At 41.3% G+C, this 25418-nt stretch overlaps 2 protein-coding genes and 1 long non-coding RNA gene across 3 annotated transcripts in view; 1 reads left to right on the plus strand and 2 right to left on the minus strand.

Moving 5' to 3' along the window:
* Nucleotides 1-48: 48 nt before the first annotated feature.
* cdkl1 (cyclin-dependent kinase-like 1 (CDC2-related kinase)) lies at nt 49-8851 on the minus strand. The gene is made up of 10 exons (XM_040042603.1): nt 8363-8851; nt 6593-6783; nt 5547-5668; nt 3573-3645; nt 3146-3236; nt 2485-2685; nt 2269-2351; nt 2069-2125; nt 1812-1973; nt 49-438 (listed from the first exon to the last, which is right to left on the minus strand). Exons 2-10 carry the CDS (start codon nt 6758-6760, stop codon nt 337-339), a joined length of 1059 nt encoding a protein of 352 aa, XP_039898537.1. The 5' UTR covers nt 6761-6783; nt 8363-8851; the 3' UTR covers nt 49-336.
* LOC120740329 lies at nt 4299-9557 on the plus strand. Its single transcript, XR_005697352.1, has 3 exons — nt 4299-4746; nt 5520-5605; nt 8850-9557. It is a non-coding gene; the product is annotated as an uncharacterized LOC120740329 (long non-coding RNA).
* The window catches only part of map4k5 (mitogen-activated protein kinase kinase kinase kinase 5), a 28072-nt gene continuing 11935 nt past the window's right edge, over nt 9282-25418 (minus strand). The window contains 27 exon segments of the mRNA XM_040042601.1: nt 9282-10329; nt 12150-12205; nt 13542-13612; nt 14040-14132; nt 14304-14372; nt 14568-14745; nt 14982-15085; nt 15217-15275; nt 15566-15671; nt 15843-15845; nt 16380-16440; nt 18321-18392; nt 18394-18401; nt 18486-18570; nt 18781-18822; nt 19206-19291; nt 19411-19434; nt 19555-19765; nt 19860-19902; nt 19997-20041; nt 21054-21115; nt 21317-21375; nt 22388-22459; nt 23198-23282; nt 24059-24175; nt 25118-25199; nt 25321-25383. Coding sequence (XP_039898535.1) covers nt 10242-10329; nt 12150-12205; nt 13542-13612; nt 14040-14132; nt 14304-14372; nt 14568-14745; nt 14982-15085; nt 15217-15275; nt 15566-15671; nt 15843-15845; nt 16380-16440; nt 18321-18392; nt 18394-18401; nt 18486-18570; nt 18781-18822; nt 19206-19291; nt 19411-19434; nt 19555-19765; nt 19860-19902; nt 19997-20041; nt 21054-21115; nt 21317-21375; nt 22388-22459; nt 23198-23282; nt 24059-24175; nt 25118-25199; nt 25321-25383 — 2044 coding nt within the window. The 3' untranslated portion in view covers nt 9282-10241.

Consider the following 25418-nt stretch of genomic DNA (forward strand, 5'->3'; position numbering starts at 1 on the left):
CGTCATTATATAAAAATACATTTGGCAAACCAGGCAAGGCAGTACATTGGAGTTTTTCCTTCAGTCTACTGTGCAGCTATGAGCGGAGCAGCTCACTGCTTCTTGTCTCTATACAAAATCAGCCTGAAACGACGGCGACATACATAAACCAACATGACCTGCTGGGAATAGTGCATAGACTGACATCAACGAGAGAGATACTAGAGACACCTCATGTGATACACCTCATAAAAAGTGGTTGGAGCTTCATTAAATGTGTTTAAAAAGTGCTACTGGAGTATGCGTCACGTTACTGAGCTCTTGGTGGTGGTTGGACTCTGATCAGGACCAGCGGGATTAGATGTTCGGGAGGTGATAGTTGAATTTGCGCAGGTTGTTGTAATACCTCTTATTGTCCAGAGCTGGAAAGAAGCTGCTGCTGGTCAACTGTGGCAAATACTGTAGAGCACAAAAATCAGTCAAAACAAGTTTACAAGGGCATTTTTTTAAAGATCGATGAGTTTTACATGAATCAAATGAATTATCTGTAGTTCCTCTGCATGAGATAGTTGGGATGTGTGTTGAAGACGTGGATTTCCTGCAGCTCGAGTGGTTTCTTTAAATACTTGTTGCAACTTGTTTCATTCATTTATTGCACTGTATGGTTGTTCTAGATGTTCATTTATAAATGCTGTTTATGCACAGCTCTCTTAAGGTCCCAACACGGCATTTTGACCAACCTGAGGTTTGGACTCTGACTGGGTCTCTTTTTCAGAGAGTCTGTTGTGGATTTGCTGCCGTGATTATGATCATTGTCCTGTTGCATGACCGGTTTGACCAGTCGGACAGATGGCCTCGCATTTAATTCTAGAAAACCCCGGAAAACAGAGTTCACGGTCGACTCTATAGCTGTAAGGTTCTTCGAGTGCAAAACAAACCCAGATCTTCACTCCTCCACCACCGTGCCCGACTGTTGGTGTGAGGTGTTTTACTGACACACTGTGTTTGGTTTTTACCAAATGTGGTGGCCAAACAAAGTGGAACTTTGGTCTGATTTGTCCAAATGGTATTGTTCTAGAAATCTTGTCATCTGTTTAGTTGCAACGTTGGAAGCTGAAGCTGTGCTAACATGTCCTTTTTAGAGAGAAGAGGCTTTCCTTCCAAACAAGCCACACTTGTTCAGTCTTTTTCACATTCAACATGCTAACTGAGATGTAGCTCTTGTTTTGTTTTTTAGTTTCTCTGAGCATTGCATGATTTGATCTTTGCTGGGATGTCCACTTCTGGGAACATTTTGGTTTTGTGTTAACACACACCTGCATGCTACAGTCCTGCAAACTGCCAAAAACCTCTGCTTTTATGGAGTCGGTGACCCTCGTTGATGATCATTAGATAAGTGCATTTTATTAGCAACACTTGACTGCTACTTACCCTCTATGATGGAGTATTGGGGACAAATTAAGAACAAAAATATTGATCATTTTGAGAATAAAGTTGAATTGTGGCGATTGCAGATGTTCTTTCGGGACAAACTGCCATGTTATGTTTTGTAGTTCATCAATGTTGTATTTACCTAAATTTCAGACCTCGGGACCTGATTATCTTTTATTATATCCTGATATATAATAAGTAGTATAAGTGGTATAAGTAGTCATCTATTAATAACATATAAGAAGTAGTTTTTGATTTGTAACTTTTAAGTGCTCGTTTTAATAGTATGAGCCGATATAACCACTGAAAATTCTGTATTCAAGTTAAAACACAACCAGTTTGGCACCAGTTATCCCAAATATGGTACGTCATCTTTATCATTGGAACAGAAGGCTGCTCACCCCGGGGGGAACGTGTCTGCGTGGTAAACGTGTCCTTTTGTTGCCGGAGCGGTCCTGCTGTCGAGATGTGCTCTCGTTTCTTTCTCTCAGGCTGTCGAAGTACGGATGCTGGAGGAGCTGCTCACAGGTCAGCCGCTCAGACGGGTCCATCCGCAGACAGCCCTGCACCATCACGTGTGGACAGAGCACCAGAATTTGTCAGTTTTGTAAAACAGCAGCAGGAAGAACTGCAAACATTAAAATAAAAACAACTTCACCTTCATCAGGCTCAGAGTTTGATGTGAGAGGTTTGGATACTTTTGCTCCAAAGATTCCTGCAGAAACCGAAGAGCAAAAGGACTTTTTGAAAAGACAGTCACAAGTTTAGATATTTCTTTTTGTTCATTTATTATTTCAGTGAAATGATCTTTATTCGGCCTTTTCTGACTGAAATGAAGGAAGCAAAACTCATCGTCACCATCTGTTGTGGCTCTGGAATGGATACTCCACAGAAGAACTGGTTGTTGCTGAAGACCTGCTGGTGTCGAGGAATCAGATCTCCTGGAACATAATCACACAGCGAATAGCGAGTATAACGCATTATACCTCACCGATAAAATTAGGGAAAAAAATCGCTATAAGATATTGTTTCTCCGAAAATGTAAAGGCATTTTACGCAGGAGGCTGATCTTACCGAGGGTCTTTATGATCAGGTACAGCTGGTCCATGTCCGACTTCCCGGGCCACAGAGGCGTCCCCGAGAGGAGCTCAGCAAACAGGCAACCGATTGCCCACACGTCCACCGGGGGGCCGTACTGAGTGTCTCCCACCAGCAGTTCAGGGGCGCGATACCAGCGGGTCGCAACGTAGTCGGTGTAGTAGTCACACGGACCAGCTGCCAAACACAGAAATGCACAAAATCCAACATCATTTCAACTATCAGTGAAAACACGCATAGTTTCTGCAAAGACTCATTCAGTGAGTAATCCCAGAGCTGCAAACATCATTTAGCCGTTTTCCTGTAATTCAATAAAGCGAATGTTGTCAAAATTTAACCCAGAAAGAGACACTTTGCTCTTTTTTATTGTGTGACACTGAACTGAATATCTTAAGTTTGTTGTTGGGGATTTCTGTTGGTTTTCAGGGAATCATTTCTGAATGAGGGATTAAAACAAATATTAGTAACAAGCCTTGAACTCTTCTATGTGAATCTGAAGCACTGAAACTATCCAGCAAATACTTAACCAAGTTTAGGGTAACATTCATTAAGTTGTAAATATGAATATGCACTTGTAATGGTAACAGTGACCACTAAGGGGCACTGTCAACACTGTTGCAGCTGCTGATGAACTTACTGAGTATCCTGGCAAAGCCAAAGTCGCAGAGTTTGATGACTTGATGCTTGGTGATGAGAATATTCTCCGGCTTGACGTCTCTGTGGATGCACTGCAGAGACAGTACAGTAGAGTTACACCACTCTATGAACTTAACCACATGCTTTCTGATGGGAGTAGAAAGAGATTGTAGACTTCAAGCCACATTGTTATACGGGGGCCGTTCTAGCGTTTGTTGTGTCTTGGTGATACATTAACTGCTGGTCAGCCACGGGAAAGGAATTCTTGTAAAAAAAAAAAAGAGCCATAAAGCAGAGTGTTTGTTGGGTGGTGGAGGAGGGAGGAGGGTAGTAAGGAATTGAAAAACAAAGCAGAGGGGAAGGTTTGACAACTGGGAAATACGCTACGTGAGGAGTCAGGTGGGAGAAGCGAGCGTGACGTCACTTACATTCTGTTTGTGGCAGAAGTTGACGGCCTGAAGCGTCTGCCAGGTTATACTTTTAACAAGATGCTCTGGGACGCTGTAGGACAAGGAGGAAATCAGTTAACTGATAGACAGAAACTTATTCGAGCTTGAAGGGTATTTGTTGATCTTGGAAAAGATTCTTAGAACAAAATGGGGTTTACTGGAAAATTTCCAAATACGTGATGACATTGTCAAAGACTGAGCTTGGAGCTTCACGCTTGCCTGCCTTTCTTAATGTAAGGCCTTTTATTGGAGGGAACAAGCTTCCTGATACACTATCAACAAGCCCAAGTGATGCCAAAAAAACAGACATTAAGATTTCTGCCATGTTTACTAGATTTAGTATTTATATTGTTTATATTTTGTATCGTTATATTGTTTTGGGTCTGTGTGGTGGTGAACAAAAATATAAAACCCCTGGTTTGGTAAAAAAAAAAAAAAAAAGTCTGGGATCAGTAAAATCTGTAAGATGCATGCTCTGGGGGTCATCAATGTCTGTGCAAAACTTTCAGTGTGGTCCGTAAAGTCATTGATGAGGTGGGGTGTGAAGGTGGTAGACCAGGGGTGCCCAATCCCAGTCCTTGAGAGCTACCGTCCTGCAGCTTTTAGATGCATCTCTACTCCAACGCAGCGGAATCAAATGGTTTGATTACCTCTTCAGCATGCCATCAAGTTTGGCAAAGGCCTGATAACAAGCCATTCATTTGATTCAGGTGTGTCGGAACAAGGTGCATCTAAAAGCTGCAGGACAGTAGCTCTCAAGGACTGGGATTGGGCACCCCTGTGGTAGACTGACCAGCGAACAGACATCCCTGGAGTGGTGCTGCTAAAGAGGCCAGTCATACAGTATATGGATAAAAGGCTACCTACACTTTATGCCTACGGGAGCTGCTGGGTCATGGAAACCCATGTCACGAAGCTCCCGGCACACAGCTTTTGTGCTGATGTTAATGCCACAGAAGGTTTGGAGCTTTGCAGTTAGTGAATAAGAAGAATGTTAGCATCCTTCATGCATTCAGCGACACTCCTCTGTAACTTTGCGTGATCTGACACTTTGCAGCCGAGTTGCTGTGGATTCCAAGCACTTTGTGGAATCTTGGAATATCTACGAGGAAAGAAATTTCACAAACTGACTTGCTTTTTGTACCCGATGAAGGTCAGTAAGACCATAATGTTGTGATTCAATAAAATAATGGTTTGTGAGACAGTTTTGGGAGGAATTCAGGGAGCTCTTTAGAACGACCCATTTTTTCACAAATGTCTGTAAATGCAGACAATGGGACTTTAGTCCATATATCTGCAGAGCTTGGAATAGAAGTCGCGTAGCTTGTTACGGTTCATTTAGCAAAACACAAAAAAATACATTTGTTCTGTTTTCTGCTCCGTTTTGTTTCATTTCTAGTTTTCTTTTGCCGCTCTGTGGCTGAAGATGACAGTCAGTAAGGGCCCAGCCATTTCTTTCTTGAGGCGCAATGTTCAACAACTGAGGCTTTGTTGGTCAAGGGGCCGCTATCTACCAGTGTTGCTGGGGAAATGGCTAATTCGAGCCTTGTGACTGGCGATTTATAACAATCTCAGCCCCTTTCTCTCTATTTTGTTGTCTCTTCTTTTGAACCCGTCTGTGGCCTGCAGGCTATAGGCCAGGACTAGAGGAGGGCGGGGGGACTGGAGAGCCAAAACACTCCCTATAAAATGTGGCTCCCTTCCAGCAAAGCATTCTGGGAGGGCATCACTGTAAGCATACCACAGAAAGCCAGTCAGTCTCCCAGGAGATGAGCGTTGTGCCCATCAGAGCTGGACAAAGCGGCATACATGCTATATAAATGAAGTTTGGAGATAGCCGAAAGCCAGGTGTTTGCAATGCTGTTCTTTAAACATGTGCAGTTACAAAGCAACTACCAAGTAAATGCATGCATCTCTTTCTTTCAGGGAGGTTTTGTGGGGAGACACACCCACCCTCTGGGATGGCGGTCCAGCTCGTTGAGGACGGTGTGATCGCAGTACTCGAAGACCAGGTGAAGCTTCCGTTTGCGTCGAAACACTTCGATCAGATTCACCAGGTTGGAGTGTTTCAGTTGCTGCACAGACAGAAAACAGAAATCCCAAACAGACATTACAAGCAGAATCTGCTGCACAGAGGAGTGGCTCATCAGTCTCTGTCTGTATCTCAAACACACTAAACTGTTAAGAGAGGGTAATAAACATGCTGTTGCCCCTGACAACCTGTCCTATTTACGAGCTCCTGATGTCCAGCAGGCCTCCAGCGCTCCCACCCACTGCATGACTAATTAAACCACCAACAAACGCATCGGTACATCTTTGATAAATATGTACATCGTTAACAAAACACATGACTTGACCACAACTGAGCCTAAGCTTCCAATTTACAGCCTAAGAAAGATATTCAACTCGTGCCAGAGGCTTTTTTAAAAGATAACTCAATGTTCACAGACATTTCACACTGCAGCTGAAATACTGGAGTCAGCTCTGACCCTGCAGGGTTTTGCCTTCATTTGATTACAGCCCTCTAAACCTTTTCTCAAGTTTGCTGGTTTGAAAGCGAAGTGTTTCCCCTCTGTCTGCAGAATTAATTGCACCGTGTCCCTCCCGCTGGCTGCACAGGAGGAGGAATGCTTTACATTTCCTTGCATTAAAAACAAGATTTAAATCCTCTAAAGACTGAGTTAAAGTTTCAAAACAACAGTTTGGCTGAGAGTTATGATAAAAACTTGATTTGTTAAGTAAAAAAATGTGAATGTTTTACGCTTCCTGCTAATAATTTTATCCTGATGAGTTTTTTATTTGATAAATGTAACTTCGTAAGTCATATATTTCGTTCTTAGTCACATAATTTTATCTTGCAACTCTGCATTAAGAAAACCAGTTTTGTAAAGCAGACTTTAGTATTACATGCCTCTTTTATTCATTTATCATTTTGATGTTTTTCTCTCACAACTTCTGTACTAATTTGCAAGCTTCTGACAGACAGGCTGCGTCTTTACCTTGAGCATCCTGATCTCCCTCAGTGCAATTTTTTTAATGATGGGATTATCCTCTGACTCGACAAACTTCTTGATGGCGACGATCTGGCCCGTGTCTTTGTTTCTGCACTTGAAGACGACTCCGTACGAGCCCTCTCCAATCTTCCCAATCTTCTCGTACTTCTCCATACTGAGGAGGAAGCAGTGCTCCTCTGAAAGGAGACAAAACAAAAACTTTACAAGCAGCAGTGGCAGCCTGAAAACAGACAAAGAGGAAAAGAAAGGAAGAAGGGGGCTTTACTTGATAATCTACTGCTTTTATGAATGGTCTACACAAGCCAAGCTGCAAAAATTAGCTTTTTTAAAAACAAACAAACATGCTTTTGCAGCAATAAAAAGTATGAGCAACTTTTGACCCGTCAAAAGCATGCCTGCATGCAAGCTCGTTTTACAGGGATGAAAATGTTAGGGTAACTTCCTAAATGGCCCTGCACAAAGAGGGAACGTTACACCCATCTCCCAGCAGATTGCGTAACAAAAACATTTGCAATGCAAAGTATATTCGGTCATTTCCCTGAGGGGGACACAAAGATAAGACTAATAACATGGTGAGGAGAATATCAAAGTGCTGCACTGAAAAATTTGAATGCATTTCAAAGGGGGAAATACCACCTCTGATTAAAATATAACCTCTAAGTATAACACCTGATATTTATGATTAAAAGCTGTTATTATGGTCCAGATATCTGAATGAAAGGTGACTCCTGAAGTAAGCAAACATAATTTAATATTTATGAGAAAAGAAGTACAGAAATGTCCACTTGGAATGGCCACACATTATTACATCACTTGCTGACTTCATGTATACACACAAATGACATCTTAATTATTATCTTTTTGTGTGCATTTACATCCTGAGCCACAAATCGGGAGATTATCTTTAATTTATTTGCACCTCAGTCCTTCTGTGCAGCTCCGTGCAACCTACACAAATACTCTGCAGTGGATGGATGTAGTAGTGAGGGGCCTTTAGTGAGAATCATCTGCTTCTGAATGGGAATAAGATGATGACAGATATGATCAACTTCAGAAGAAAAAGGATTGCCACACTAGCTATATCTATCCTGGGACAGTAAGTTGATGTGGTGGAGGAGTGCAAGCACCTGGGAGTCCCATCATCAGACAGCAGACTGAACTAGAAGACCAACACAGAGGCTGTATTCAAGAAGGGTGTGAACAGGGTCTATTTCCTGAGGAAGATGAAGATCCTATTTATCAGTCAGTTGTAGCAAGCACAGCTACAGCTGACTGAATAATCTCATGAAAAGAGGCTGGCTCTGTGATTGGCTGCAAACTGGAAGCACCTTTGAAGCTGTGGTGGAGAGCAAGTCGCTGAACAAACTTCTATTGATCATGGATAACATGGATATTTTGATAGAGGCATCTGTCAGATAACATGATTGTTATTATTATCAACTATTCGTCATTACTTCAACTGCTATAACAAAATAATTTCCCAAATAATGGATAAATACAGCACTTCCCATCTCTTTACACCTGCCTTCTGTAGTGCCTGGACACTGTATAATTTATTAGAAACAAAAAAACCAAAATTGCTAAATTGATGCCTCGAGAAGGTGCAACTATTTATTTATTTATTTATTTATTTTTTTAAATACCCATGCTACTTTATTTTAACATGGAAATAAAGTGTTTCTGTAAAGCCTATGGACGAATAATCCTGACCATTAAAGTAGAATAACCCAAAATAAATCACATTTATAAACTTACTGTCCGTAAAATGCTCGCAGATGTTTCTTTAGGAGGAAATCCAAATTCAGGAGGACCCTCTTCTTCCTCCAAACACCATCAGCCTGCGAGGTAGACGATCACAGAACAACTACTCCTGCAGCTCCAGCGAGCTCCTGTTTTTAATCCGTAAAGGTGGTTAAATGAAACCTACATCCGGTCGCGCTTTTCAAAATAAAGCGACCCAACTGTAACTGCATTTTTTCTCTTCATTTTTAATGCTGTCACTTCTTTAACATTATCATCATTAATATCCCTTGACTGTGCTTCACTTGCACACCTGTTAAAAATTAAGTATTAAAAGCATTTTATCTTAAAACAAACTCAAATCTTTAACTCCTATTTTGATGAATCAGCTGCGTGTTTAATTTTGGAAGTAAGATCACCTGACTTCCGGTGCTCCACACTGAATAAGTCTCCCTGAACAACAACTTAACACTTCTGCTTTTTTCCACCCTGGTGTCCATAGGAACCGCTGACTCCACCCCGCACCTCCAGAGGAAAAGGGAAAGCAGGACTCCTGTGGATTATCACACCTGAGAGAGTTACCTTTGTCAGGCTGTTTACCTACAAACGTCATTATCGTCATGCCTGACTCATTTCAGTCTAACAGGAGAGCTCAACCACTGACACATGGGAAACATTTTAGGGTTGTTTTCTCACACATCTGAGTCCATGTTTACCCGACCATCAAAAACCCTTAAACCACATCAGCCTGATATCATCCAGTACGTAACACTGAGTTGCAAATTTAGTCTGGTCTCACTGCGACCAATTAGCCCAGGGAGTCACATCAGATTGAAAGCAAAACGAAAAAAAGAGGAATAATGGAAACTAAAACTCACCATCACCTGCTCTCCCTAACAAGAGATTATCTCAGGACACAAGAATAACCCACAGCTCGTTCTCATGTTAACAACAGCTTTTATTATAAAAACAGTACACATTAAGCAAAGGGAATGCAGAGATGTTAATAAAACCTAGCAGTCCCTCATTTTGTCTTTTTATTTTAAATAAAAATGTACAAAAGTGCTTACATGGTGCAAATAATGATAAGTAAAAGGTCTATAAAAGAGGGGGGTAAAGAAAAATAAAAACAAAAACATGTACAGTATATCCAATTTCTAAAAAAAAAAAAAAAAAAAAATGCAGCAGAGCAGGAGATGCAACTATATTACAGAGCAGTAAAAATAACCCAAAGCTGCTTAGGTAGTTAATTTTAACACAGCAGACTGCTCCGTCACCGTGTATAAATCCAACATACCCTCTTACGGAAGATGAGGTTAATAAATATTGCTTAAATAACCCACAGCACTTGTGAGTTTCTGTTTCAACTGATCTATTATTCTCACTACAGAGCTTGTAAAATCTCCTCTCAAGCTTACTAAGGTTTGCCACTGGCAGTAATTATGAGTGACAGACAATAACACAACAAATCTCCCATGGTTTCCTAATACAATCACAATTCTTGTGAATTTTAATGGCACTTTTGTAATAATACCGCTAGATAATTTGTTTGTAACTCAGTCCACAGAACAGGAAAGTGAGGAAAACGCTAAGTAATGATGATTATTCAAGCTTTTTACTGCTTCTCCTCCTGCTCGTAACAGTCCTCGCATTGTTTGAGATGACGGAGGCTACAGTTAACGTCTTGCTGGTGAAAGGCTACGTATGAATCCGAACTGACCAGGCTCCTCTTTTACTGACCTGCAGATCCCGTGATCAGTAACAAAAGCTCCCAAAAACGCTTTTAAACCGGACAATTCTCGTAAGAGAAACGCAGGTCTAAGAGTGTCATTTTCTCCCAAAAGTGAGGCCTCTTATCCACTTTTCAAAGACCTGGCGAGTCACTGGCTGAGGATCAGTAACTGTTCTCGTGACCTGCTAAAATATAGAGGTTGCTCAGGGCCGTGGGGTTGTCGGTCGGTCGACTCTCTAAGACCACCACCCTGCAACAGAAACACAGGAACAGCAGTTTGTAAGAAAAACATAATATCCTGTTTCTTTACACAACAGTCATTTAATGCAAGGAAGCCATTTTTCCCCCACTCGCTTTGCTTTTACTGGAAATCCCTGCTGCTCTCTTGATTTTCCACTTCGATCACTTCCTCTCGTCTACACAGCTCTGACAACAACCATGTGTTTCAACTAAACCCTCATTCCCTCATCATCTAAAATCCTGGAAGATTCTTCTTATCACTCGTTGTTTTCCCCACACATAATCTGATCAAAAAGGTCTAAAGCCCTGATTTACATTTGTTGGGAATCTATATAAAGCCTACAACGTAACCTACATAAGTGGTTGACGTTGCTAGCATTTATGCTGGTGCATTACGTGTTAATTACCACGTGGGTTGTGTCCTGGTGTTTTATATGTGGTGTCAGTCATGATAGAAATAAAATGCAGGGACTTTTTCATATTCATGTTTGTTCCTGAAGTTCTACATTCCTTGACTTCCTGATGTCGTTTCAGGAATTTGCTGACATTTGTGAGTCCTTACTTTAATGCTATGATTATTATTTCTCATATTAAGGGGGTGACCGTTATTCTGTCACTAATAAATCAAAAACTGTGGCGAAACAGCACAGGAGGAATTGATTGTGCTGATCAGGCAAATCACAATTACATTGACCTGAGATGGACATGAGATTATGCCGTAAGATTTCAGAAGGGTTATAGTGTAGCTAGATGTAGATTCCCCACTGAAGCATTAATCTTATGTTACTGTATTGTTTTTTTAAATTGATAAAAATGGGTAAAATTGATGTTTTTAGTGATGAAAATTATGCATATTTTATGTGTAACACTCAAAGATCAGTTTGAAAAATGCAGAGAAACAACGAGAAGACAGCTGGTCGACTTCGTTCACCCACAGCTTTGATCAGATTATTGACAGTCTGATAAAAAAAAAAAGAAAAGAAAAAAGGCTGAACTGCACTGAAACTGACATTAGCGACGTGTTGCATAATGTTCGTGGTTTCAGTGTGCAGAGTCATGCATGTTAAGTAATCAACAGTCAGATGACGGCCAGATCAGGACGGCAGTGGGTGCATCTTCAGATGCCATCGGCCTTGTGGCGGTGACAGCTGAGCGGAGAAGCTGCAGTCTATACTGCCCATTCCATCAGATGAAATTACAGAGGCGCGGAGAGACACTCAAACCAGGCTGGCAGTGCCCAGGCGGCGGTGAATAAAACATGGCGGGCTGGGCAGCAGAGAGTGGCCTCGCTCTGGTGCCACAAGTCGGGGCGGCTCCATCAGGAGTCACCGCTCAACGAGAGGTGCTGCTGGGAGATCGTCCTCCAGTTTGAGCATGCTCTGTTTGACTGAGTCTAAAAATCACATCCTGCTTCATCTGCAGCTGAGAGCAGTCACCCCAGAGAGCGCAATCGTAATTTACTACAGTGTTACCTAAAAGTAAATCAATAAGACGATTTGATGAGGGACAACCAAAGTAACACACTTGAAAGTAAATGTCTGAGTGCAGTGACAGATGAGAATTGTCTGCTCAAAACGTTATGGGTGAGGAGGTTGTTTGGTGGTTCTCAGGTAATGGAAAAACACACCTGAGGGATAACGGTCATAAACTAGCGGGACAGGTTTCATGGGAATTATGGGATGAATAAATAGCTATAACAAAAAAATAATACCAAAAAACAAACAAAACAATTAATAATAGAACAGAGATGCTTAAAAGAGGAGGGAATGTAGGCTGTGGCTGTACTTCCTCTACTGATGACATATCTGAAGTGTAAGGATCTGTACCAACCTGTCAGATCCAAGGAGGCGGAAGACTCTGCTTGGATCAGAAATCTCCTGGGTCACCTTCAAAAGAAAGAACACACACACACTTTCATGTGACAACTGGCTGTATATCAGAAGTACTGCTGGCAGTGAAGATACACTGTAACACAAGAATAACAAAATATAAAGCTTCTTAAACTGCATGGGGACATACACGAAAGGCTCTGTGGTGTTACATCACACCTCTCTCATTAACACACCTCTCTCATTTCACTATCATCTATTAAAAGATCTGCAGAATTCCCAAATTAGTCCATCTCCTGTGTTTAAATTTTGAATTCACAGACTTCCCCTTTTATAACAGACTATCTAATGTTTTTAACAAGCCCTCAGTGCCATCTCTGCTGTGTACCTATGAGCCTGGAGCTTACTGTTACCTCTACTCACGATATGTAGCCTGACACCATGCAGGGTAAAGGACAGGGGCCCCTTCAAAACACTCATATGCTGGCATGTCATGAAAACTTGTTGACAGATGTGAGACAGTGAGTGGGTGACACCTGCTAGGTGTAAGACCTTGGCCCTGGGAGAGATCTGATCTGTTTAAGTCTAAACGAGAACAAGGTCTCGGGTGTTCACAGATGCACCCACCGAGGAAAGCACGGATCACCAGACGCGCCCCCCCCCTCTGAATGCCTTCGCTTTTCACAGGAATCATAACAAGACAAAGGCTGAATTATTTAGCAGCTTCTCCCTGTTGTGTGACGGGTTTCGCTTATGATTGAGCATGAATTTTGCATGACTGCTGACATTTCGAAAATCCTTGCTATGGTCGATCTGTCAAGCTGGGCCGGGCACGGACTCGGGGCACAGACCTTCTGTTTCATTCGAGTGCTGCTGGACCATGTCTCACACAGCCAGCTTTCAAAAGGGCAGCCCCTAAGGCCATATCAATTTTCATTTAAGCAGAATGCTTCACCTCTCTGCGATCTCTTGAACTTTTATTGTACCGCTGAGCGCATCTCGTGATCAGGTTAGCTTGGAATCCCTCCGTGGAAAGGTGGACAAATTCATTACCACGCTCTAACACAAAGACACGCTGTCTGCTCCACCTGAGGGCTAATCTCCTGGGATCACCTACAGCTTGTAGCCACACACATAAACAGACACTACGGGTCTTTGTTGACAGGAGAGAGAGGTGTTTGTTCATGTGTACAGCACACAAGCCTGTGTCAAGGATGTTAACGCATACTGCATTCACAGTTTCCACTCTGGCACCTATTGAGGAACCATGAAAATGATGGTGAAATTTTAAATATCACGGTTCTTGTTAAGAGCACAAGAAAAAGAAAAAGAAAAAGAAAAAAGAGCAGGTTTTATTTTTCTCCCCAGGGTGATTAAAATGACTATATTTTACCTCATTGGACTTGAAGCTCTTTCCTTGCATGCCATGTTTCCAAAAGGCCAGAACGCTGTCCTGAAGGCACACTGTTACAATACAGAGGAAACTGTGTGTTAGTGCACAAACAGGTCAAACATTACCCAAGACTAATCAAGCCTTTCATCTTGATTAGCAGAAATACATTTACACAGCCCTTTTTTACAACTTCAGTCTGAGCTTATAACTGGGGCGCTGCTTTACAGCTCACTCGGTTGGTTGGGTGACCTAAGTGCCGAGTGGGGCCCTGGCTTTGACTCTGCCCTGGACCATTTCCTGTGTGTCATTAATGGTTTCCTGTCTGTGCTCTACTGTCCCTGTCCAATAAAAATGTCCAAAAAATTAATATAAATCTGTTTCGCACTGGAGTTTATAAAACACTTCCTTTAAAATTAAGAAATTTAATCTTTTACTAACAAGAAACATTTTCCAGAACCAAAACTTCTTTTAAACACTGATGCCTTTCAGAAATCTCACCAACAGCTTCGATGCAGAAGTCAAAGCTGAGCTCAGAAGCCAGCTTCTTGTTGGATTTCAGTCTGCCCAGGAGATTAACGATCTTCACATTTTCTGGGGAGAGAAATATAATTATTGTTGTGCTGTATGTATATGTGTATTCTCCTCAGCGAGTAGGCCAATCTGAATGAAATCAGATCACGAATTTGAAAAAGTGCCGCAGGGATGCTGCTACTAGTAGTAATGCTGGTTGATACAGTTTGTGTACAGTGTACAGACACTTACGGTCCAAACACACCAACACTGTGTCTCTCTCCAGCTGGGTGACATGGATTGCGTCCACCTGCTGATTACCTGTGGGGAGAGAAGTGCTCAGTAACTGTCCTGCTCTCCAACTCTTTCTTCTATTACTTAGTTTATTTTGCAACACTACTGGATATGCCATCAGTTCACTAATGCTACACACGCTTTTGTTTTTCTTCAATTTTTTTTATCCGAGCATCTTGAATTCTTCCACAATTCTTAAAACAAGGCACATGTTAGACTTACCTGGTCCAATTTCTGTGAACCATGATGAGCAGGAGTTGAGGTTGATAGTCTCAAAGCAGACCACCTGACTCGGCTCTGTGGCCTGGCTGATGGCAACACACACCAGAGGATACTCCTGCTCTGGAACCACCAGCATCTCAAACACCTTTAGCGGGCTGGGAAGAGGGAAGTCAAAGTGCTGCGCCAGGAAGAGAGAAGCAACATGTTATCTATGATCACCGGTGTTCCGCTGTTTAAAGTACAAGAGCATCAGTTTTATATAATTATGCTCATGGAGACACTTTCACAATGAGCTGTGGAGCAAAGGAGTAAAATCAAACATGCATGCAAGTTATGAAGCACAACCTTACTGGAAAAGCAGAGGCTTAATTAGAGATGTTCATGTTTCTGCTGTGAGAAAAATAACCAACTGACCTTGATGAGCATAAATCTCTGCATGGGCTCATACCACTGCAAAAGGACAATCCCAGACTGAAGCGCTCCACACAGGTACTTGTGGCCAGTATACGGGTTTCTCACTGTGGGTCAGAACAAAAAGTCAGAAGAGCATACAAAACTAAAATGTTTTGGCAAAAAAAAGGAGGCCATGATGCAACTTTTATACAGACACGGTTTAATATGCAGGGTTTAAAGGGGAAAAGCCACTCACCAATGCAGCACTTGTGACAGCCCTTTGTGTCAGGGATCTTAGTTGTCAAGGCAAATCTCCTGAGGAGAGAAAGAGTCAAGTTGTCGTGACCACAGTCTTAAAAGAGCTGATGACGTCTAGAATCAGGGAAGTTGGCCTGTGGTTCTCTTTTTCTCTGTACCGCTGCAGCAGTTTGTCACAAAGGTAAAAGAACAACAAAAAGACTGCACAGCATGGGCGTAGCAGCAACACTTTAAATGAGAAAACCAGTGGTGTGATCTTATCACAGTGTGTCAGGCGCCTGCTGAAAATGCGGTTAGATAATCTTATTTATGAGTTTCAGATACCAAACCAGGCCTTTCGAGCTTACTTGGGCAAAGGGAAGCGATGAGTCTGGAACTGAGCGGCCAGGCCCGGCTTCTTCATCTGCTCGAACAGCCCGATGAGATTGTGGGAGTACAGCTGGAAGGTTTTACCTGCACAGCGTGGGACACAGCGTATCCCATCATCAGTTTCATTACGGGCAATAATTTCTAAATATTTTTGACAAACTTGGATCTCCTGAAGCAGTTTTCACATGTAGAAAGGTTAGATGTGGACAGGGGTAAAAACAGAAGTGTGATGATGATGATGTGAGTCATGATTACCTTCTGATGAAGCCAGTTAATAGAATATCAAATCAAGCCAGGGAAGAGGAGGGTGGACAGTGTCCAAGGGAAGAGGAGAAGAGAACAGAGGTTAAGTAAACTGAGGTGCAAACTGCTGAAGGTAAAACCGAAAGCAGACCTGACGCTTTATAATCCCATCTTCAACTCTTAAGATGAGAAAAGGAGAAGTCGTTGGGACATCCAATTGAAGACAGTTTGGTTTCAAATGATAGCTAGCACATCTGATTTCTATATGGAAGACACTACCCTTGGCTACACTAACAAAGAGCAATATAACTGCGTTTCTTCAGTAAAGGGACAGGCCGTAAAGCCAGATGTGCCCCTCTTGGGTCACTGCTACAAGTATAAAGCTATTAGAGAGGCTTTCTGGGGCTAAACAAAGTACACAGTTATTTTTGGGCACAGATATAGCGGATGTGTTGCCTCAGGGGGGCAGCCAGATAACACAGGACAAAGAAGCAGCAGGTTATGACAGTGGCTGTTAAAGCAGGAGGTTGTTATAAATCCATCACCTACCTGATAAAGACATCAGGTTGTTGTTGATAACGTACAGCCACGTGCATTTCCTTGGGAAGAGCTAAACAGAGATTCAAACACAATAATTCAATAACTGAACATTGGCTTGTAAAAGAACAGAGTCAACAGTCAAACTGTCCAATCAGAGCTCAGCAAGTTTTCTCCACACCTCAAAACACAAATAATTCATTATGATGTACCAAACTCTTTATTGTGTTTCGGTTGTTTTGCTCCACCAACTTTAGGATTATGATTAAAGATGAAAAGTGACGAGATCGGTTCTGTTTATCAGTCTGACTCTTTAGCAGATGTCTGACTGCTTTCTGTATACACAGGGTTTCAGTACAACAGCTCATTATGTCTCAACTTGACACTGAAGTAGAAAGAGAAATGAAAACTTAAAAGGTCAAAATAAATTCTTAAAAAAATAAAATAAAAAACACCACAATGCATGCACACACTTCTGATTATTTAAACAACTAAGATCAACTCACATTGCTTATTAGAATTGTGTAATGCACTCAAGTTCCGAAATAGCTGGTGTTCTTTGCACAAAGCCCAAACTGACTGAGATGTTGAAAGCTCGTTTCTTCCTCTCTGCCATGATTGTGTCAAAATTTGATAAAAGAACGTGATCAGCTTGGACGTATATCAATCAGAAGGAACTAATAATTTGTGACCAGTTTGTGCAGGCTACAACTGCCAGCCCATGAATAATTTATTTTAATTTTCAACTATGATCAATTTATCTCTAACAAAATATGTATCACAGGCTTTGTAGGTAGCTGTAGTTAAACCACAACTTAAAAAGCCTTTACTTAAACTGGGGGTCTTATCTATTATAGACCAATCTCCAAACTTCTTATTTCTAAAATTCTTAGTAGTATTTGTCAAACAATTAACTGATCATTTGCAGAGGAATGGTTTATTTGAAGAGTTTCAGCCAGAATGCAGAGTACATCAGAGTGCACTCCACAAACCGCACTAGCAAAGGTTACAAATGATCTCGTGGCCTCTGATAGTACACTCATCTCTGTGCGTCTGTGTTTTATATATTCAGCTATGAAGTCAGATTAAAATTAATTAGTTAAACTACAGGCATATAAACCGGTGTGTGAATGTGTGTGTGAATGGGTGGATGACTGGTTGTGTAAAGCGCTTTGCGGTCCTTAGGGACTAGTAAAGCGCTATACAAATACAAGCCATTTACCATAAAGGCTTGGATGAGCTACTATCCATCTTCCAAATTCTGAATTCAAATGAAAGTGAGGTTTGATCTGAATTCAGTGATTTTTGACCATGATATATCCTTCAATATGCACATTAAACAACTATACAGGACTAATTCATGCATTATTTGCTTCTAGGCTGCTTTTACAGTTCCATAAAAATCCCTTAGTTAATCTAAAATGCTGCAGCAAGAGTACCAAAAGGGACTATGAAAATATATATTAGCGTCTCGTCTTTAGCTCCCTGTTGGATTGAAAATCTTTTTCCTCACATATAAAGTCTTGAGTAATCTGGCCCCATTGTAACTCGAAGACCTCATACTATCATATTATCTCAACAGAGCACTTTGCTCACAGGCTGCAGGCTTCCTTGTGTTTCCTAGAATTTCTAAAAGTAAAATGGTTTCAGAGCCTCTCTCCTGTGGAACCAGTTTGGATTCAGGAGACTATTAAGATTAGATTGAAAACTTTCATTTTTGATAACGCTTTCAGCTATGGGTGGATCCTGAATTATCCCTTAGTTATGCTGCAGTAGAACACCCATGATAAATATAATATAAAGCAGCTTTTGTGTACTCCTGCCTGAACTCAATAAAACAGTTTTATTTGTGTGCGTCCCATAAAGAATAGAATCAGCAATAGAATCAGGGTGGAGCTTCACAAAAAAATTACAATTTCATTTTCAAGAAAAGCAAATTTCAGCTGCTGTTACCTGCTCCATTGTAGCTTCATGCAACTCATTAAGATTCAGCGTATAAATGCCATCTTCTGTCCCAAAGATTAAGGTACTGATCTAGAAGAGGGATTAAAAAAAACATTGTGTTAGTAAAATAGCCGAAACCCTCTGTGTGTGGTATGCTCACTGCTCTTTGTGTACCTTTGGTGTCTGGATGAATCCATGACGTGGCACAGTTGATCTTCAATGGACAGCCATCAAACACTTTAGAGAAGCAGGCTCCCATCTGCAATGAAAAGCAGCACAGCTCAAAGCAGGCAGCCTCTTAAATGTCAGCCAGAGTTTAATGAGCTGAGCTGAACCACAAAGCAGAAAGCTCTGTGGACCCCAAATATCTACAGAATGTACAGTAGAAGCTCAGACGAGAGTTTAATAACAGTCTCAGTGAAAGCGGGTCGGCGGGAACCGTGAAGGACAATACAAATGATTCACTCACCAGTACTTTAGGAGTGGGTGGCAGGCCGTTGATAGCTGGTTTCTAAGGAGGAGGGGAGGAAATGAAAACCATAAGATAATATAGATGCAAAAGACAGAACAATTATCCTAAACTTAGCTCCATAATTTTAAAACCAGCCTGAACAATAAGCAAAAGAACAAAATGCTTGTGTGAGTGTCCTGTCAAAGTCAATTAAATATGAAACATGAATGGATGCCAAGTTTCCCCCATTAACCAGCCACATTTGGATATAACAAAGGAAAAGCATCATATTTGAGGTTTCAGTTTGAGTTCAGTCAGCCAGCTGGAGGCACTGCATGTATCAAATGTAGGCTGTATGTTGTATTATCACATGACATTTTATCCTTAATCCAATGAGACTAAATGTAGCTATTATGTGTTACAATCAGAAACTATAAACTCACAGGGAATTCCTTTTTCTCCTTCCGGTTTTGCTCACTGGATGGTGGCTTGGGACTCCCTCCATTCACACTGCCATCTGAATCATTATCTGTAATGAAAAACCAGGCAGGTAAAATTACACTTACACAGTATTAATATCAGTTCACGCTGTCAAACAAGGAGGGTGTGAATCCAAAGATCAACCATGTTTACATCAGGCTCCCTTACCTTTAAGTTCAGATTTACTTGGAGCTTGCAAAAAAAATAAAACATTTCAGCGCTTATGAAGAAAAATGAAGAGGACAAGGTATGCAGACTCATACTGTGAATAAATCTGGATTTAGAAATAGACACAGATATGCTGAGACTCACCAGGATCCGAGGAGTGCGACAAAAGGCCGGGGCTACTGACGCTGGCTGACAGGAGGTCTGGAGATGAGTTCTCCACCTTGTTGCCCTGCTCAGGTGTGCTCTGTCTGCGAGCCACTTGGCTCGGTCCATTCTCCGAGTTAGGGAACCTCTTTACTGTCACAGACCTCTCATCGTTAAGGCCCATTTCCTCTGATGAGGTGCTTGAAGTTGGCTGAGAAGAAACATAACACTACAACACATTTAATCTTTACTTAAACCTAAAAAAAATTACAGCAAAAGTAGACATCTTTAAATTTAGGTGTTACCTTTGGAGGCAGAGGAGGAGGAATGCCTGGCTTGATGGTTGATCTGAAATTGAACCATTTTTAGCAGTAAGGTGTAAACCAGCAGAACAAAAGGTCATGCATTCATGATAAAATTTAAATCTGATGGCATAACTCACCGCTCCGTATCATCAAAGGTATCTTCAAGATGGGCGACGTGTCCCCTATAGGACACACACAGTAATGAGTAACGCGGAAAGTAAGACTCATTTGGGTTTAGGAGGAATGCAAATGTTTATATGAAGTCCTATCTTTGAATGAGAACAATGAGGGGAAGATTCTGTGTTACTACAGACTTTAGATCACATTTGAGGTGACCTAAACCTACTGGGGACAATGCTATTATTATGACTATGACAACTACTATAAACTACCAGTTAAAAGTAGGTTTCAAAACAGCTTCAATGCAGTTGAGCCCAAAATGGTTAGGCTGACACTTCAGCACTTTTTCTCTTCACATCACAGCAGTACACACAGCTTAAATCTACAGTAATCGTCACACCACACATGGTGAATGAAGAGGAGGCAGAAAGGGAGGCGGGCGGACCACGCTGAAAAAATGGTTGTGGCGTAGCAAGGAGGGTGTGGATTGGATGGCGTAGCTTATTACAGCACATGCAGTGTTAGTGTTACCGTTGGAACAATTCATCCTCAACGCTTTTGAGAAGGCTCCTTCGAGGGACAAGACGAGAGCGACACCGACAGTCAAAAAGAGGACAGAGAGAAGGTGAAGGAGGACAAAAAACCAAAAAACAAACAAACAGTCAAAGCACATGGACATGTGAGAGGGAGCTTAAAGACCAAAGTGACATTTCAAAGTGCAAAAGGGGGGCAAGGGGAGTAGGGGAGTGAGCTCATGTACAGGCATAGGTTAGGTCCAGTGAGCAAGCATGTTAATATGAGACACAGTGAAGAAAATCTATATACACAGAGAATCAAGAATGAGTAGTTCCTTTAGGACTAACATGCTTTGACTGTCTCAAAGTAAAAAAACAAACAAAACAAACTCAGACGATGTGAAATCCAAACAACAACAAATCTTTAATTTGCCTTAAATTCCTTTGTCTGGTTAAGCCTCATGAGGCGATTTATCTAAGACAAACCAGGTAGAGACTGAACGAGAACAACTGGGGGTAAATGGGAGCAGTTCCCATGACAACAGTTTCCATGGATCACCTGGTTGTTATTCCTCCTTCTGCAAAAGGACTCCAGGGGGAGAAGTCATTATCTTTGACATCCTGTGGAAAAGCATACATTCACAGAAATAGATATTTACATAGCTGCAGTTTTGTTAATCACTTGATATCTTTTTACTACACACACACACACACACACACACACACACACACACACACACACACACACACACACAGAGACTACAAACAGAAACTAAAATTAGTGTTAAACAGAACATGATTTAAACAGAACATGATAATCACCGTTTCATAATGAGCCGCAGTTTCCTTCTGTACTGGTGCTTTAAACTGGAGCTTGTCAACTGTAAAAAACAGAGATGGTGTTTCTTTTCTTTTCTCCCTTTCTTTGCACACATCTTTGACACTAGAGGGCATCAGCATCCAACACTTCAACACACACAAAACACTGGAGTTATCAACATTGGGCATTAGTACCAGAAAACTTGGGGAAAAAATTCCTTCCTAACCTAAAAACAGGTGTAAGAACAAACCCAAAGCAGATCATCTGCTTCCACAACAGTGAACCTGCCAAAACACTACAGAGATCTCTCACTGATTTACGATGTTACGACTTGAATGTTTGGTCTGTAGCTTCGAGACGAGTTGCTCACTAAAGACAGACACAGGTTAAACTTGACGCTGACCAGACCTGTTCCCTTTGGGGAAATATTAGTGTGAGGAAACATGAATTACAGATACATCACAGGACAGATTCTTCAGCAGTTTAGACTTCAGGTTGCATTCTGTCAAACAGTTGATCCAATAAGGGTGTCTGGTTTGCTGTCCAGTATAAATACGACATGATTCGGCTGTAATTATGAAGGTGAAAGAAATCAGCCCACATAATCACCTTCGCATTAACAAAGACGCGTTGTATTAAAGAATTCAGACCACAGATCCCTCCCCACCTCCCCTTTCCCATGTTTTTCTTCTCAACATATGCAGATAGTGTGGAGGTTGGGAGGTAAGAAAAACAATAAAAAAGTTTAAAGAATTGAAGCCGAGTGATCAGGTGAGTCTTACGAGGCAAGCTTTGCTTTCTTGTCAGGGTAAGATTAGTCATTTAAATGCAATTTCAAGTCAGTCAGCCTAACAGGAACCAAGATGTCACAATATCCAAATTATTCAGCCTTACAAAAAAGCTGAAGTTACATTAGGTAGCCACTCCATGCAGACAAAAATCGCCTTATTAGTACCATTTAAATGTCAAACCGAGTGTTCCATTTCTACAACATTATCATATTTCTAATGAAATCTTAGGGGTGAGGGTTGGAATTAGACAAACACACACTGTCTCACTACTCTCACACTGACCTGCATCCACCCTGTGTCCCTCAGTGAAGCTAGGACTTGAGGGTGGCTCTCTTTGGTCTGTTCCATTGTTTGCTTCATGGTGGAGGGAAGGTCATATAACAGTGAGAAATTTAGATAAAAGAAACCAGACAAGAAGTACATCTGATACAAGCGATCACAGCACAGACCAGCACAAAACACAATGCAGCATGGTATAAATACCACACCTATCTCAACGCCAGGCAGCTGTTAGGTCATTCTAAAATGGTGAAATGAAGACATGGCCACAAACTACTGACACAAAAGGCACAACACTGCATTCGGCTTTATCTATCACAACTAACGGCGACACAAAAAAAACAAAACAAAAAGAAAAAACACAGCTTCCCTGAAGGGGCAGGGGGCAAGATGTAGAACTGTGACAACTGGACCCATCGCCAAATTCTTGAAAACAATTTCTGGCTAAAAACTTGATATTTTTAGGAAAACTCAGAGACCCTTCAGACAAGCTATTTTGCAGGATTCCTTGAGCAACAGATGAGACAACACTTAACATGTAAAAATAGCACAAGCGACTTTACTTTCTCTTCCATGAATCCACAGACTTTTTTTTTTTTTTTTTTTAGACACGCCAAAACGTGCTGTGGCCTGGAAAGGTGCCAGCCTCTGCTGCAGGATTAAAGGAATGACCCTTGGTGATGCCACCAGACCTAGATCGACCTAACCACTCACAACAGCTAACACGCAAACCAACGACAGGACAGAAGCACAGCGAGCGATTGCGGAGAGGGGCTGGCCTTAATGATCCATTTAGCTTTGATGTTCACTTACAGTCGATCTCTGAGCGCGTCCTCTCAGCTCTGGCATGCTTGTTGGTGGAGCGGATGGTGTGTCTGACTTCGCTGTTTCCCTGAAACTGATGGTGAAAGACAGAATTTTTATTGAGGGAGCAGCACTTCAGAAGACAGTAAAATGTTAGGAGCTTATATAATATTCAGTGTGTAATTATTAGTTATCGCATTATCTTTTTAGATTATCTACAAAATTTGAGTTACGGTTAGCTAAAGCTGAGCTGAGACCAGCTTTTCTGGAGCATGATCACATTATTATGCATCCCAGTGGCTGTTTGTTTGCAACAAGCTCTATTGCTTGCAGTCAATAGCCTTTAGAGTTTTTTCACTCATCGTGGCCAAGACAGTGCTACTGCTGTCAGTGGGAGAAAAGCACAATGGTCCTTTAAAAAGCGCTGGTACCACCTCTTTGGCTGCCACATAGATGTGATGTTGAATCCAGTCGGAATAATAATGTCATTGGAGAGAATCAGGAACAGGGGGAAGGGAAGTTTTAGGGGAACATGAAAGACCTGAAAGAAGCTCGCTGGTTATAGTTCACCGCTGAAAACATGTCACACATTCTAATATTTACATTCACTGATAAGAATCTGTCGTGTAGCTCAAACAGCAAGTGATAGTTTAATGTACTTCTTTAAATCAGTTATTTGCAACAAGTTCAAACATGTTCAAACAAACATGTACCAAGAACTGCATTACAGGTTTAATATTTTCAGGGTATAAATAAAAGTTGTGTGTTTATATTTCTGATTACTAGCTTGTTGACTGGGTTGGCTTTGATTTTCTTAGACAATCTCCTAACAACACACATTTCTATATATGATTTGGAGTCAGTTATTACCTCAAGGTCATCCTCATCCATTTCTCCAAAATTCTGGTGGTTGTCCGGGTTGTTCATCTTATCAATAAGCTCCATGGCAAGTCTCCTCGTCAAACCCGTCTGAGCCATAAACACATGCTGGGAGAAACACTAAAGAGTTAGGAATCTTTACCAGGATCATAACAGGAAAACAGCTGTTTGTGTTAGACACCTGACACTAATTTGACACATAAGAGTCATAAAGGTATAGAAGCAAAGAATTTAGATTCATGTGGGGGTGGATGAAAAGGAAAGCACACTCTCTGTCAGTTCAAAGATTTTTTACAAATCATGACCTTATCAGGTCTTAAATTTAGGGAAATACTACCCGAGTTGTTAAATAATGACATCATCTGAGGTTGTATTTACCTAACTTTAAGACATGCAAAGAACCCCATTACTTTTATTATGTCCTGATGCATAAAACTTTTGTATTTAAAGAGGTTGTACTTTCTTTTCAGATTGCAGATTGTAGGTGGTGTTCTACCCCAAAAGCTTGTTACAGATCACCAACTCCTAGCTATAAGGATAAATCATCACATTCCAGGACTTCTGGGATGCAACTATCCTCAGAGATACACGCTGTACTAATGAGACGAGAATACACTGTGCTTGTATACCTAAAAATTAGAAACAGGTGCTAACTGAACTCTGGCTCCCATCCTAAAGAGCTGAAACTAAGATAAGCTTTAATAAATACGAAACACTGAAAACAGTTCAAGGCCAGAGTCTGACGGCAAGCCAAACACTGAGAAAGTCAGCCAAACCACACAGAAGCTGAGGAGGCCAGCTGGGGTTCATAAGGCTCTGCTGAATTTGGACAGAATGACAACTTCTATTTGTTTGTCAGGTGTTTTAGATTTGCAAAGGAACATAGGCCAACAAGCAAAAGAAAAAAAGAAGACGAAGAAGACACTGCAAAAAACAACAGACTCTCCGAAAACATTCATATTTTTTAAACATCAGCGCTCATACTGCACTATATTTTTTTTATTTTGAACATTTCAACCACGCATGGAAAACCAGAGTAATATTTATTACCCCTAGAATTTTTTCTGCAGTGGGCCGCTTCTTTGGGTTCTTTGTTAAACACACTTTCACAAAGTTATGGAAGGCAGGAGACCTGTTGGATAAGATAAGTTTGTTTAAAACAGTGATTATTCATATTATCTAAGAGCAAGGTATAAAGGTATAAATTATATCGCAATCCAACAATAGCATTGTGATTACTTTGGAACACTCACCATTTGCTCTTATCTTTTAGCTTCGGAGGCTGGAAGCTACTCTTCGACATCAAAAACAAGGCCCTACAGCAGATAAAGGAATGAGGATTTAATGTCGC

Source organism: Simochromis diagramma, unplaced genomic scaffold, assembly GCF_900408965.1.
Source record: "Simochromis diagramma unplaced genomic scaffold, fSimDia1.1 OVJJ01000304.1, whole genome shotgun sequence".
Lineage (NCBI taxonomy): Eukaryota > Metazoa > Chordata > Actinopteri > Cichliformes > Cichlidae > Simochromis > Simochromis diagramma.

Coding starts and splice junctions, on each gene's coding strand:
- cdkl1 (XM_040042603.1), bottom strand. CDS start 6,760: ATGGAGAAGTACGAGAAGATTGGGAAGATTGGAGAGGGCTCGTACGGA. Junction 3,237..3,572: donor ACTTCTGCCACAAACAGAAT/GTAAGTGACGTC, acceptor CTGTCTCTGCAG/TGCATCCACAGAGACGTCAA. Junction 439..1,811: donor GCAGACACGTTCCCCCCGGG/GTGAGCAGCCTT, acceptor TGTGCTCTACAG/TATTTGCCACAGTTGACCAG.